Raw genomic sequence first — 15,516 nt, forward strand, 5'->3', positions numbered from 1 at the left:
AAAAGGAGGCCACATAAAAAAAACAAAGTTTAGGTTCAATAATTTTACTTTTACTCATTTTCTGATCACCTCATTAAATCAGCTGTTGATTCGTATTGAATATTGCTTTTGAGGTCCATCTTTCCATCTTTGGGTGTATTAAATATGCATCTCAGTAAAAAAAAAAAAAAAAAGGCTGATAACGCACAAAGGGACTGAGGAAGCACTCTGTGCATTACGCTGCAGCGTTTGCTTAACCACAATTAATGCCTATGGGAAAAGTGCATTAAGATATTTCTTTGCAGGAACCTCTATGTCTGGCTTTCGTTTTACACCTCACTATGTGCAAAGTCAAATATTTCGGAAAAATTTCCGTAAAGTCTTCATATATACACATTTATAGAGATGCAGATGCCATAAAAAAAGATACTGAATCAACTGCCAAAAAGTAACTGTATTTAAGTTTAGATAAACTGCAATTTAGTTCTACTAAATTTACATTTATAACAGAGAACTGCCCCGGAAACAGCCCAGGGCTTAGATTTACCATTTGACAAGTTTTTAGATGAAATCACTATGATTTCACAGCAGACTCAGTCAGTCTAAACAACGGCAATATGGGCTGTCAGCTGAAGTGCTCATTATATCATCGGGCTGTTTTAAGCCTAAATAAATAAATAATCCGCCCGGACACTTCCTCAAGTGCCTCTTCAACAGTTTGTAATTTCCTTTGAACGTGCCCTTGAAGCGCTCCATAACAGATTGATTAAAAGCATAATTAGAGAGAAGAAAAAAAAGCTGAAATGTTTGGGCATTAAACAAATGTAGGCAGGAGGCCTGTGCATCCCTGAAAAAAGGATTCAACACTCACCTTCCACAGTCTCTCCACCCGTGACAACTTGCGTGTTTTCATGGCGAGGGAGAGGCAGCATAAGGAGCGGCCAGTGTGAGGAAAGAGCAAGAAAGGGCTGATGTGGATGTGGAGAGAGAGACGGTGAATAACGACCTGTTCATAAAAGAGACACACCTCAGCTCTCAGTGAGAATAATCCCAGAGTCAGCATCCCAGCACTAAGTTCCACACTCCACGCATTAGGTTGAAGTACGTGTCCTCGTGGTTGCAGTGTGTGTGTGTGTGTGTGTGTGTGTGTGTGTGTGTGTGTGTGTGTGTGTGTGTGTGTGTGTGTGTGTGTGTGTGTGTGTGTGTGTGTGTGTGTGTGTGTGTGTGTGTGTGTGTGTGTGTTGGCATGGACCTATGAAACGCTGCCCTGCTTTCTAAAGTGAAGCGCACATCATGGAGGAGACCCCAGTGAGAACCCGACACCTCCTCGGTCACAGCAGAAGAGATGCTGTCAGATCTCTGAGGGAATATCAGAGCGATCTGGGTGCCGTCGACGGCCGCACTAATCCCTGCAACACAACCCACAGAGGAGAGCTGGCGATGAACCCGGCCCGCTTCACAACAATCAGCACTGAACCACTTACCTGGGCCATTAGCTGCATCTTGCCGATCAGCACAGATCAGCATTACACACCACACACAGAGCTGGGCCACTTTATGGTGCTTTTTACCCCGGGTTGTTTATCCTGTCTCCCCTCTACTTTTCTCCCAGGAGCAATTTACTCACAATACCACCTTTCTGGATTTACAAAAGTGCTGCTCATACAGCTACAGGCTGATGTAGGCTAGAATTTCTTCAGGTTTTTTTTTCGGACAAAGATAGTGCCCCAGTGAAGCTTGTAATGTGTCACAAAGTGTACGTACTATCTGCTCCCTTTAAGGCTTTGCAGGGATGTTAAATGCAGCGTCTAATGTGAGAGATGCTGGATTGTTTTCATGTTAAGCTTCTTTTGCTCATGAATGATTAAAAAAACACAGAAAATGTTGCAAACTGAACATTGCTCAGGAGCTGCAAATTTCCCCTAAGCATAATTAACAGAAGTCATTTGTATAATTAAAGCAGCACTAATCGAATTTTTGTATTAACGCTGAAAAAAATGGCTGCGTGTAATGTCACTACACAGACAGTCTCACAGGTTTCAACAACTGCTTCTTCACCCTGAAAGTATTCACTACTCCTCCCCAGAAGTTTTCCAGGTCAAAGCCTATCCAACAATCAAGACGTACAGCTGAAGGACACGCAGACGGACAGACAGACAGGGAGACAGACAGCCTCTTTGATGAAGCTGATAAGGTGTGTATGTTTGTCTCAAAGCTTAAGCCATAATGTCAGCGTAGCAAGATGTCTGCCAAAAGACGTCCTGCAATAAAGACTCTGTATTCCCATGATGCAACAGCCAATCTGGTGAGGGGAGTAACATCAATCATCACGACTCCGGCTTCCCTGTCTTTGGTGGGGTACGGTTTGACAGGCTGCCAGCTCCAGAATAGCAAATCACTCAATAGCGCTCCCCATTCTCTCCACCTCCGCTGCACCAAACAATCATTATCTCCCCCCATCTCTGTTCTGCTCCATGTGAGCTCCACACTCAACATCATCACACGACTCAGAGCTGGACTCCCAGCAGCTCAGGGAAAGCAATCTTCTGCTTCCGTCCCCGGAGCTCGGAGCTCATTCAGACTCCTGACTGCCGACTTACAGGAACAGGAGAGAAATATTGACTGGAGATGATGTTGTACACACAGCAAAAAAAAAAAAAAAAAGCTCTGCAATACAGAATGTGGCTGACAGTAAAAGTTCTCCACAGTGACGGTGACCTACATGTGCCTGTACACAAGAGGTTTGCCAACAGGTGCACTCACACACAAACACACTCACACTCACACACTACTGGAACTGACCAGCTTTTCTAGCCGACGCAACAACCCACCTTCATGGCTGCGGGGACACAAACTTTTCTTCCCCCGTCGCTCGTCTCAAAACTAGAAGGCACACAAAGGTCTGGGGAGGATGCAGCATGAAAACCTATCTCATGTATTATTCAACAGAAGACTAAACCAGAGCCTGGAGGCAGGAGAGGAACCCATGTAGCTGTGGCATCGTTTTGTGACTGAAGCGTCAGACCTTTATCTCAGCAGAGTTTTTGACTTGTCAAACAGGTGCTACACTCATAAAGGATTCAGCTAATTTCATTTAGACGTTTAGGTTCCAGGGGCCTGCTGTTATATGTTCACTGACATGGATAACTGGCATGTCTAAATGCACCACGGTCCTCTGATGTTGTTAGGCACAGTGTGCTTAAAGCAGTGACAAGTCAAAATGTGTGAAAAAAAACCAGGTCCACAGGCCATAGTGGGGCGCAGAGTAGCTCTACTGTTGTATATATGGAGCGTTTAATCAAGTTATAACACAAAGAAATGTGGAAAAACAGAGAACAACAAACCATTGAAGCAAAAGGGTATAACAAGACTCTGCAGAATAGCAAGCAATAATAGTTTAAAGACATTTTAGTAGCCATCTGAGACTTAAAGGCAGAATGCTAACATGTTCACAGTGACACTGCAACATGCAGATGTTTAGTAACTATGTTATGTACATGTGTAATATGTTAATATTCACTACGATGTAAAAAAAAAAATTTTTTTTTTTGAACAATCTACTCTTATTTTACAGATTTTTCCTGTTTCATTGAGTTTGTTCATTTACTGTTTGACCCTAAATTTACACTATTTTTCTATATTTAAATTAGCAAGAATATTGTCAGATATTTCAGGTTATTTTGAAAAAAGTATATTATATTAAGGATTGAAAAAAAAGAAAAATGTTTTCAAAAATATTTTCCTAAAGCCAAAACTATACATAATCTATACATCAAAAACCTGTTATTTTGCACATAGTAGTTCATTCTTTTACAATGTGTGACCAAAAATTACGCTGTTTTAAAATATTATTCTGCAGACACTTGTCCTTATTTTCATCTATTTTTCCAATTATATTTTTTAAACAGTGCTGTATTCCACTATTTTAAACCTCTGTTACAGATTTTCACTTATCATTTATCCATTTATTTATTTTCCAGTACATCCTCTATTTTTGAAAGAAGTACCAGTATGTTCACAAGCATTTATTGTTTATGTAGGTTTGAATTTTTGACCTGATGATGGCAGTAGATGAAAAGTCAGAGGATCAATCTGAGGTATTACAATCTGTCCTCCTTACCAAACCTCCATGCTGGTCATGCTGCAAGTCTGTATGTTTAGGTCTACTATCAGAAAGTAAAACACATAAATATTTGGCATTTTATTTTAATACGCCAACTGATCACCAAAATTGTTGCCATTTATTATTTGACTGTTGATGTTTCTACTCTGCTAATGACACCACGGATGCTGCTGCTTCAGCTGCAATATGAAATATTAAATCACTCCTAAAGCTGGAAAAGAAAATTTTGTGGCTGTCATCTTAGTTATTGAAGCTGGTTCTTTTTCTTTTTGAGGCACGGGTTGTAAAATCAAGCTTAAGGACGTTGAAGGGAGTGCACAAAACACCAAAGTGTTGTCAGAGCTGTGAAGACAACAAATGATAATGAGGGTAACGAATACGCTGACTGATTCAGGACAGAGATCTAAACATCAACAGGAGCCTTTTTGGCAACACTGTTTCCCTGCAACTGCTACAAAATGCATGAAGGCTGACCTGTTGCTTCTGTTGTTGCCTCCCTCCAGGATTTACTACGCTGTAACCCCACTCTGCTGACTTTGCCTTTTATTTTGAAATGCTGAGTGTGTGCATGTGTCTGTGTCACCAGTTAAATTATGTGCTTGTGAGCGTGTGTCTCTGATGGGTGTGTCGCTGCTGTATCATGGCGGGGTCGATAAGCGAATCTGCCCATGTGACACAACGGATTACTGCTGCCTGGTCTCAGCCTGGAAAAACACTGAGAGGGACTCTGGAGAAATGGCAGCTCCGCTCTGCCGCTCTAATTCCAGCTGGCAGAAAAGCTGTAGGAGAAATTTCCTTCACGTGCTTTAAATTCCTTCTTTCATCATTGAAGATTCACCTTTGATACTTCTCTGTTTTGACTCAAATTACTAAGCATGAAGCGCTGCTGCAAAGTTACAGGAGATAAGTGTCTCAGTTTTAGCATAAGAAAGGCTAACTGGGAGGGTTCTGTGCTTTGCTCCAAGAAACTTCAAAATGACACTTTGCTGCTGCGGAATAAATGAGCTGAGAGGCACCTGTTACCCTCTGGTTTCACTATACGCCCTCTGCAACCGATATGATAATTTGATCTTTCACCCTCCTGAATTAAATGTCGTAATTAAGCGATGCCAGTGATGACTCTGCCAGAAAAAGGTCTTTATCTGTGTCTGCAGGTCAAAGCGATGCCTCAGTGTGGCCGATGTTGCTAGGTGACCGTGTAACCTTTCAATGCTGATTAGAGGTGACATTATCATGCTCTTCTTGTATCAAGATGTGACTCTTTTAGGTATGCGAACTGCTTGGCTTTAGCTACAGAGGCTGTGTAGAATAACAAGTTAGATTTAGTTGCTTGTTGTTGTAGCTGATGCTGTAGCACATTGGTACATCATTATAACAGTGGCAAATACCAGCACTAGAACCAAAGTCTATCTAAAAGTATTTTACTGTATGTTGCTGCCTATAGCACAGTGTGGAGTTGGTGCATTTAACTGGAACACAACAGTCTCTAGTGGCAAAACAGACGCAGTGCATGGAAACCCTATGAAATACGGTTTCCTGCATCCGTTTGGCATCTAAAACTGACTGTCTACTGTATGAAAGCTGATATTTTGACAAACACCAGACACAGAAGTAAACTAATGCTTGATGTAGAAAACTGTCCTGGTCTCCTGAAAAGCAGCTGCACTGGTGATTATCAGATGCAAATCTAATAAAGCTAATCCTCAAAAGGAAAACACTGAGAACTCTGTCTGAAGTTAAAGATAAAAAAAAGCAGAGACACGAACACAGGGAGAATTGAAGATAGGAAGCGAGCCGGGTTAAAAGATGGTTATATTTAGCAGCATACTCATAAAGTTCTTGAAAGCAGCGGAAATCTTTAAGATCCACAGTGAAGTTACATCTGTGGAGTGAGCTAATCTCCTGTGAAAAGACGGGACGGGACGTGACTGCCATCGTCAAGCCGACGATCACAAACGAAGGCTGACAAAGGGAATGATTTTCTTTGCTGCGTCCGTATTTAATCGGCTGTATTTCAGCCACACAGACTGCAGTTACTGGTTAAAATGAAACAAAGTGAAGGAGGGTGTAATGTGATGTGAATAAAATTGATATGAAAATACCCACATTGGAGGCTTAATGACAGCTGATGATGTGTTTGCTACTTCAGAAGATCTTCAGAGCAGAAAATCTACCACAAGAGACTGCAGCTCGGCATCATCACAGGGTAATAAGGCTTCTCTGTATTTAAACACTGACTAATACCCACTGTCAGCTTGTGTAATAATACAGTAAATCATCAGGAGGAAGAGGGGCAGTCAAACAGCGAGGCAGCAGCCTGCTGATGGGCTGTTGACAGGTCCGTGGAGGTGGTGCTGGGGGAGAGCAGTGTAGCGAGGGATGATCGATGCTGTGTCAACAGGGTGTTGAGGTGCTGGGCAGGGGATGGATGACCTGTTGAGATGCCCTCTGGGAATAGAGGAGCCAAAAAAAAGAGAAAAAAACGCAGGTCGATAATAAATAAATCTGTCAGCAGAAGCCACAGAAACAGGAGGAGAGGCTGGGATTCACCAGGAGCCAAAGGGGATTGACAATCATCACAGATAATTAAAAAAAACAAAACATAAAAACACACCATGGTTATTATGGTGGACGCAGTATGTCGCGTGACAGGAGCAGAGGATGTTCATTGTGCAGTGTGGGAGCTGCGTCATCTCCAGATGGCTGTCAGAGCCACCAGCGAGGAGCAGTGTGTGTGTTCCAACTGCTTACAGCCTCACCCTTTCCACCTTTGCAACCATGGCAACGTCGAGCAAGAGGTCCTGCTGAGGAAGCTTTGTTGTCCTGAGGGGAGGAGCTGCTCTGGGTGACAGCATGTTCGCCTGGCGTGCCCTTTACTGCATGATGGTAGAAATGCTCAGCGAGCATACATTGAGCTGTGATTAGTGCTGTTTTTCTTCAGTTTTTAAAATCGCGTTTTGTTCATTTAATTAATTTTATTTAATATTTGAATTCATATGCATTTTTTAAATATTAGTCACCTCCCAGCTAGAAGATCCCTGGGGTCTTTCTGTGGAATTAGAACGTTCTCCTTGTGCCTGCACTGGTTCTCACTGGGTTCTCCGGCTTCCTCCCACAGTCCAAAAACATGCTGACTGGTGGTTCAAAATAGTCCGTAGGTGTGAATGTGAGTGTGCTTGTTTGTCTCTATATGGAGCCCTGTGATAGACTGGTGACCTGTCCAGGATGTCCATTGCCTTCTCCCCAAGTCAGCTGGGATAGACTCCAGCCCCCCATGACTCTAATGAGGATTAAGCGGTATCTAGATGATGGATGGATGTTTGAAGCTTTTTGTGACTTGTTACTTATGCTTGTATCTTACATCTTAGCTCAAAATTAGATTTTAAACATTAGGTTTAGAGACTGCATTATCTTCTAAGCTACAGTGTGTCCTGTGATGTCATCAGGCATCAGGACCGTGGCAGCAGATGCTTTGGATGCTGTGGGCTGCAGGGTGGGGGGGGTCTCCATGGATCAGAGTTGTTCAAGCGTATCCACTAGATGCTTGATCAGTTTAGGATGCTGTCAGGGAGCATCACAACCATGACAGGGTTGTGGCATGTTTGCTGACATTTTCAGAACTGGGGATCGCTATGGAGGTCATTTTTCTGTTCATGATATGTAATACACACTAGTTGTGTAGAGTTCTTTTTTTAGTAATTTTATGTCTGAAGAAAGTTTTGATATTTCAATGGCCTCATTTTTTCAATTGTACCTTAGCATTTTCTACATGATGTCACCTGCTTGTTAGCTTGTTAAATGTTTAGCCCCTGTGACGCCCATATTATCACGACTTACACCCGATGTTACCACCTGAACAGCAAGCCTTTAGTTTTTACGACTTTGCATGTCATAATTAGGAGCTAATGAGTATTATTCAAAGACAGCATCACTTCATCTGTCAATGGTTTAACTGTTGTAGTGGATTGATGTATATTACCAATATCTAATGTCCACGTTACGTGAAAAAAAGTCAAAACCAACAGAGGATTACTGTATGACAAACTCAACAGCTCCCTCAGCGCTACAGAACATTTCAGCACCCTTCGATTTTTGGATTTGGTTTTTGGAACTGCAACTTTATAGACTCTGTATATTCTATCCACTTTGATAGAATCATTTTGACCAAAAAAAGCTCTAAAAACCGCTTGTATGGCAATGCACAGAGAAGTAGTGTTGGAATGGTGTTGGGCATTTAGCAGATATTTCCCAAAAGAATTGGTGAAGACCAACACAGAGATATAAAGAGAGTGAATATTGGATTTACGTTAATAAGAGACACTCTGAGTGATAGCTAATGTTTCTCTCGGTCCAAAAACATCCTTGGGTTAATTGGTGATTCTAACTTGTCTGTAGGTGTGAATGTGAGAATGCTTGGTTGTCTGTCTCTATATGTAGCCCTGCAATAAAACGGTGACCTGTCCAGGGTGTCTCCTGCCTTCACCTAAGTCAGCTGGAATAAACTCCAGCCTCCCATGACCCTAATGAGGATTAAGTGGTGTATAGATGATGGATGGATGGATGGATGGATGGATGGATGGATGGATGGATGGATGTTCACAACTTATTTCTGCTGTCCTCAGGTGGCCAAAAATCCATTAATGTAGGTTTAAGAACTGACCACATGTTGTTTTGTAAGATGAAGAGAGACTGCAGATTCATCAGAGTAAAGTGTCACAAGTGAGACGTCTCACCTTTATACAGCATAAAAAAACTGATCAGATCTTAACACCACGTTGTTTCCAAAAAGTCTGCCTACTTAACAAGCACATCTGTCTTTCTGTTGAAGGAGGGAGCTCTCTCAGGACACACGATCCTTTTGGATAAGTGCAGCAAGTAACAAATCCAGTGGCAGCCTTCAGTAAGCAGCCATCACCTGAAGCACACAGTTAGCCCTGCCACAGAGATAATGAGGACAGCCTATCCCATCTCACTGCTCTCTTTCTTTTATCTGGCTGCTCTTGTTGAGCTCCGTCTGGCTGATTTATCTGAGCTCCGGACCTCAAAGGAAGCACAGAGCTAAACTAAGACTTGGGAACGGGGCCAAACTGTCTTACTCAGATCTGGAGTATCTCTAAGCAGAAGGCACAGTTAAGTGCATATGAGGACAGGCTGCAAGTGTGAGAGTGTGTGTGTCATTGTGAGTGTGTGTGTGTGCGCACCAGCCCTGGGCAGTCTGATCCAGTGTGAATTAAATTTTACATTTAAAGTCACACAGTTAGGGTGATTTATGATTCACTTCTTTTAAACTCCACTTTCCTGCAATCCAAAACAGGATCACAAAATTATGTGCACATGAGAATTACCATACAAAAGTTACCAAAATGTAAATGTTCCCAACATGCAACTTAAGCAAATAAATTAAAAGATGACAGGTGTAATGGCGCTTCCAAGGCGGAGGAGTACGTCCCGGAGTACAGTGGTTAAACTGCAAAAACACACCTGTGATTTCTAAAGAGAAAACACACAGCTTGTATTTTCAAAGTTGTTTCTTTGCCTCCATCCTCCTCAGGGTGAATATCACACTTTCTCAACTCTATAAGGACACTTTTGTCAGCCAAGTCAGTTTTACGCAGGAATTGACCATTAAAAGTAAAATTAAAACACATTTTCAGTGTACTTTTACTTTTATACAAAAAAACAAAAAGCAGCCAAGGAGAAGGAAAAAAAACACTAATGCATTATGGAGCAGCATGCCATCCTGAGATAAAGGTGGCCCTGTGGGAAATGAGATTTTCACTAATGACTAGTACTTGTAGTTAAACATGAATTCACAGTAGTCAACACAAAAGCAAGCAGCGAGGGTTCTGTTTTAGCTATTTAAAGAAAAAAAAGAGCAAATACAGACTTATCTAGTTACTGCTACAAAAGCTCTGAGATGTTGCTGAAAGGGAGGAATCAGTGATTTACCTTAATTCTAATCAGTAAAATGTTCAACTCATTAAACTGGCAGATAAATATAAAAACCCCAGTGTCTCCCTTAGCAGAGGCTATTTGAATCAGTGGCGCTGGAAGGGATGTATTTCATAGTAGCTACAAGAACTACTACCAGTTAATGTGAATAAAATATTTCAGGAAAAGGGAGAAAGTTACTTCAGTTGACCTAATTCTGGTCACGGGTGACCGATGCAAACAATAAAGTCAAGTAACTTCAGTGGATTTCTTTCTTAGTGTGTGCACACATGAAACACAGTAAAGGAGCGAGAATCATCAGCAAAATGTACTTAAAGTATCAAAAGCAAAAGTACATACTGTGCTGTAAATTGGTCCCTGTCAGTGTTTTACTACTATATATGATATATTTTTAATTAATATTACTGCTGCATTAATGTGTATGTAACATTTTACTGGTATAGATGATCATGATTGACTTACTTTTTATATTGCTAAGTAGTTTAATAGATAGATAGATAGATAGATAGATAGATAGATAGATAGATAGATAGATAGATAGATAGATAGATAGATAGATAGATTGATAGATAGATAGATACTTTATTAATCCTGAGAGAAATTCAAAGCGGTGCATTATATTCTGTATCTGTGTATACATGTGTAATTTATCTCTAAAAAGTCAGTATTTTATTGAGCTCAGAACAACAGCACTGTTTTCAGCTTTGTCCATCCATTATCTACACACCGCTTAATCCTCATTAGGGTCATGGAAGGGCTGGAGTCTATCCCAGCAGATTTAAAGCAAAGACAGGTCACCAGTCTATTGCAGGGCTACATATAGAGATAAATGAGCAGTCTCACATTCACACCAATGGGCAATTTAGAATCACCAATTAACCTGAGCATGTTTTTGGACTGTGGGAGGAAGCCGGAGAACCTGGTGAAAACCCACACATGAAAATGGAGAACATGCAAACTCCATGCAGAAAGATCCCAGACCCAGACCAGGATGCAAACTGAGGATCTTCTAGCTGCAAGGCAAAAGTGCTAACCACCAAGCCACTGTGCAGCCCCCATAAAATTGTTACAAATAAATATTACTTAGTTATATTTAAAGAACTATGTTTATAATCCAGAACTCTGTTCTACTTTGATTTGGCCATCTAGCCATTTTCACTTTAAAACTGTATTAATGTGGAATAAGTTGCCATACCTGATCGATCAGGTTCAATGGAAAAAACAACTTTCTTTTCATTTCTGTGATCAGGTATTTCAAATTAAAAAGCATTCTACTGCTAACCACCGAGGCACTGTACAGCCCCGTTTTCAGTTTTGTGATATTGCATTTTCCATGTAATCCAAAAGGGTTATTAAATACTTTAGTCAGCTTAAGAAGCAGGAAAATGTTCTCAACCCATAAAATAACTCTTGTTCACAAATATTCAAAGTCACCACATTTGCAGATGCACAATATGGAAAATAATAACCTGAAAGGCAACAAGCTGTCAGACAAATGTATTCGAGTAAAAAGTATAATCTTTGCATCAGAGATCCAGTGGAGTAGAAGTATAAAGCTGCACAAAACGAAGCTACTTAAATAATGTACAAACACCTCAGATTTCTACTTAGTTACAGTACTTGAGTAAATGTACTCAGTTAAATAAAACTCTGATTAACCTGCTGCAGAAAAACAACAGGCAGCTACCTAATGGGCTGCAGTATATTATATTATTACACATATCCCAGTCATTTGTCAGTCATTTTATTCCTGAGATAAACCTTCAAACGACGTCAACAGCTGAAGCAGCGTTCATCACTGGTGGATACAGGCAGCGTTTTCAGAGTCTTCATGGCAGTATTTATGTGTGGGTAGAAGTCTGCAGACAATCTGAGAACCTGGCAGATGTCACTAATGGCAGGTGTGTGCTTATTATGCTGCCTCCATAGTTCAGGCTCCACATCTGCAGTGTCAATGCCAGGCATCAAAGCACCACACTCCTCTATTACCTGCTGCCATAAACTGCTCAACAGTAGCAGCTCATTGGGTAGCAGGTGCTGAGCTTTAATATGTGGCTGTGTAAAGCACCTCTGGAATTTAGTCTTGCTTCCCACTGATGTCTTTAGATGGAGCCACCCACTCTCTAGAAAGCTTTAAACTATGGTTTCAGTTGGATGGACTACCTATAAGCAAGGTTGGATTATGGGAATGTAGCTGGAGCTACCGTTGTAAATACCAGCAGTACTAACGTCAGCAGACTCTTTAATACTAAAGATCATTTCTTTTCTGTTTTCAGAAGGCTGAAAAATGTGCAGTTTATTTTTGTTTTCTCATTTCTGTTCTGCTTATTTGCTCGCTAACACACAACATAAGGTAAACCCAATGATGCCAACGTCGCAGTTAAACGCCAGAACTGTTGATTACCCTCTAATCATGGACTTCAAATGTGTTTGCATCATAAATGACAGAATGTAGCCAAAAAATAATAATATCAAGCACATTTTTCAACAACAAAAAAGGATCAAAATGCAGAATTTGACTTAATATCAGGGAGTTAAGCAGTTTTTAGTGGCATTTTGTAATTATAAAGTTATTTCTATGCTTCCCTGCCATTGTCAGACAAAGCTCCATGAAAATAATCCTTTCCTGGATGAAAATGGCTTCGATGTAATGTAATGTGCAGATCTATTAAGGCTCTTCCTCGTCCTTCCATCCACTTCTGTCCACTCACTGCAGCTCAGCACACCGGCTCGCCTTTGCCTCTGCTCCAACTACTCTAAGTGAGACAGAAGCATGTTGTAATGTTAGAATAATTCAGCCATACATGCTAGATTAGAATAATGATGAAACAGAAAGCCCCGCTGCAGGCTGACAAGATTGGTTCTTCAGGTTTGTTACATATGAATCTGTGTTTTTCAAATTGTCACTTCCAATGTGGAAATGCTCAGCCATGGAAGATGACACCACATGGACATGGCAACAATTTAGACTGTCACTAGAGAGGAGTCTTTAGATTCAAGAAGGAATCATTTTTGGTGGAATTTCTCAGATGTTAGGTCTTTTTAAGTGAAACATAAAAAATAGGAAATGTTCTGTAATTTTGCTGCACTTACATTTGCAGACATGTATTTTTTATTTTTTATTGGTCTTGCCTACTATTATGTGGTGGAAGACTTTGATTGTTTCTGTTCTTTAGTGATTTACTGTAAGGTATTTCCTAATTTACATTTGCGGTCTTTATGTGCTCATTTGAAAACATTTGTTTACCCAAAAAGGGCCAATCAACCACTTCATTAAGTCTTTAGTAACAGTCACCCTTCTTGCTTCGAAGAAACTCTGCACAAATAATGTTTTGTTAAGCGATATGTTGACTGTGACCCCTGCAGAGGGTGACATCTGTTTGCTTTCCTATTCTGTCTATATGTTCCATTTTTATACTGCAAATTAGATGGAGACCATATACACAAGTGGAGATATCCTAACCAGGTGTTTCCACTATGAATCCATCCTTCCTCAGTCTGAGTGGAGCTCTTGAGCAGCTTTGTTTGCTTTGTGCCATTTGACAAAACTAATATCACCACCTTACACACACATCCTCACTACTCATCACGCCGACTAACGCGTCTCTTGGCATTTCGCGTTCATTTGTGTGATGCTTTTGTAGAATTTGATGAATTAATTATTAGTAATTACTGGCCTTCAGCCTGCATCTCACTCTTTCATTGTGGCTTATCTGCCGGGCTGTGACATGAGTCAGATGTCATCCTTCACTATCGCAGTGTGAGACACAAACAAAGAGAAATGTTTACTGTTGCCTGCTGCTATCTGTCCATAAAGGAAATGTCAATACGTGCCAGGTCATGAAGGTGTCCCCAGGCTCCCGTCTGGAGCTAAAATGTCACCATATTTCTCCTTCACATGCAGCGGTTAATTAAGGATCTTCACTGGTTTCTATTTGCAGTAAAGGGTAGTGAGGAGGAGAAAGAACTACTGCTGATATCTCCCAAGGTGACTCAGACTCGACCACAAAATACTGACACACACAGACACACACACACACACACACACATAAAGGAACAATTAATCAATCTCACAACATGCACACACAAACACACCTCTCCCACAAACAAAGATGCAGTAGCAGCATGTTGTGAGCTCAAGAGCTCTTGAGAACACTGCAGTAAACCAATTAAACAGTTGTTTACAGAAAATCTAATTCTTTCCATTTTCTTGTTTCACTAATTCAGTTGCCTCGAAAAGCACGTCTTGCATGTGAAACCGAGGGATTTTAGAATCCGGGTGGACAACTGTGCAGACAAATATCTGGATGAATGAAATGAAATGAAATTCAAGCCATTTCCAAGTCAATGTTTGCCCTTTCCCTCTGCAAAATAAATGAGAACAACAATAGCGCGACTCAAACTTTTTCTGAGAAGGGAGGGATTGGAAATAACACTCCTTGAAATGGTCTCCTCATCTCCTGAGGCAAAAGGCAATTTCATGCTCCACCACAACTCAGAGGGACATCAGGACGAAAGGTGACCTCAAGGTTAACAGTGCAAACCTAATAAATACATTGGAAATCCAGCAGTACAATAAGATCCCCTGACTACTAAAATGCAATCTTAAGGCTTAAATGTTAGAGAAAATCCTGATTTTGCATTTGCACGTGAGGAAGTACCTCATAAAATGAACACAGGGGATCTTAAAGGAAAGGAGGGAATGTGTCCAGGCAGTGTCAGCGTTTAGCCTGTTGCCAGCTTTATCACTTGGTTCTCGATGTGACAGACATCAATAATTCAGAGGAGCATCAAGTATACTTGTGTTTGCTGTAGGTTTGAAATGGTGTCATCAACAAACAAGCCACACATGTCCTAACAAGTCATTTATCAGGCCTGCATGGAGACAGACAGGTTTGCAAGCCAGTCAAGGCCTTAGCAGGTCGTTTCACATGTTGGTTTCTGCTATTTGGTTCCAGGTAAATATCTGTGTCTGATGTGACTGGAGGGAAAACGGGCTCTGCATCGTGCTGTGTGTGTTCTCAGAGCAGGAAACTGACTGACAGAAAATGTGCCATTTCTAAGGAACACAAAGTTCTGCAGATCTTTTGCAAAACCTGACATTCAGGATCCAGATGTGTTTGCCATCTTAGAAATAAACAAGACTAAATCTCCAAGTGTTTTTGCTTTTGCTTCATATTTGGAGAAGGATTAAATTAGTATCATGTGTTTGCTACATCAAGCACAATGGAGATGATGTTCCTAAATTTACAGACACTATGTAGAAAAGCCAACTGCTTTGATTGCAAAAGTATATTAAGCTACAGGTCTTTTTGTTGTTTCTTTCCAAAAAAAAATTGCAGCTTAATTCACAAAGTATACACAGAAAATTAGAAATATTCTGCTTCTGGATCGGTGTCTAGTCTTAATCCTCACCTATGGGGCCTGTAGCTTCCTTCTCCCAATGAACATTTGTGGCAGAA

The 15,516-nt window shown here is 40.9% G+C and overlaps 1 protein-coding gene across 5 annotated transcripts in view; it reads right to left on the bottom strand.

Moving 5' to 3' along the window:
* Positions 1 to 15,516, bottom strand: part of LOC111570143 (dipeptidyl aminopeptidase-like protein 6) — an 89,476-nt gene that overhangs the window by 58,140 nt on the left and 15,820 nt on the right. The window contains exon 1 of one of the 5 annotated variants that reach the window (XM_035949315.2): positions 851 to 978. The exons of the other annotated variants lie outside the window; for them this stretch is intronic. Within the exon in view, the coding sequence (XP_035805208.2) occupies positions 851 to 892 (42 nt within the window). The 5' untranslated portion in view covers positions 893 to 978. Of the gene's footprint in view, positions 1 to 850; positions 979 to 15,516 lie in introns of those variants that run through there. 5 annotated transcript variants of the gene reach the window in all.

Source organism: Amphiprion ocellaris, chromosome 10, assembly GCF_022539595.1.
Source record: "Amphiprion ocellaris isolate individual 3 ecotype Okinawa chromosome 10, ASM2253959v1, whole genome shotgun sequence".
Lineage (NCBI taxonomy): Eukaryota > Metazoa > Chordata > Actinopteri > Pomacentridae > Amphiprion > Amphiprion ocellaris.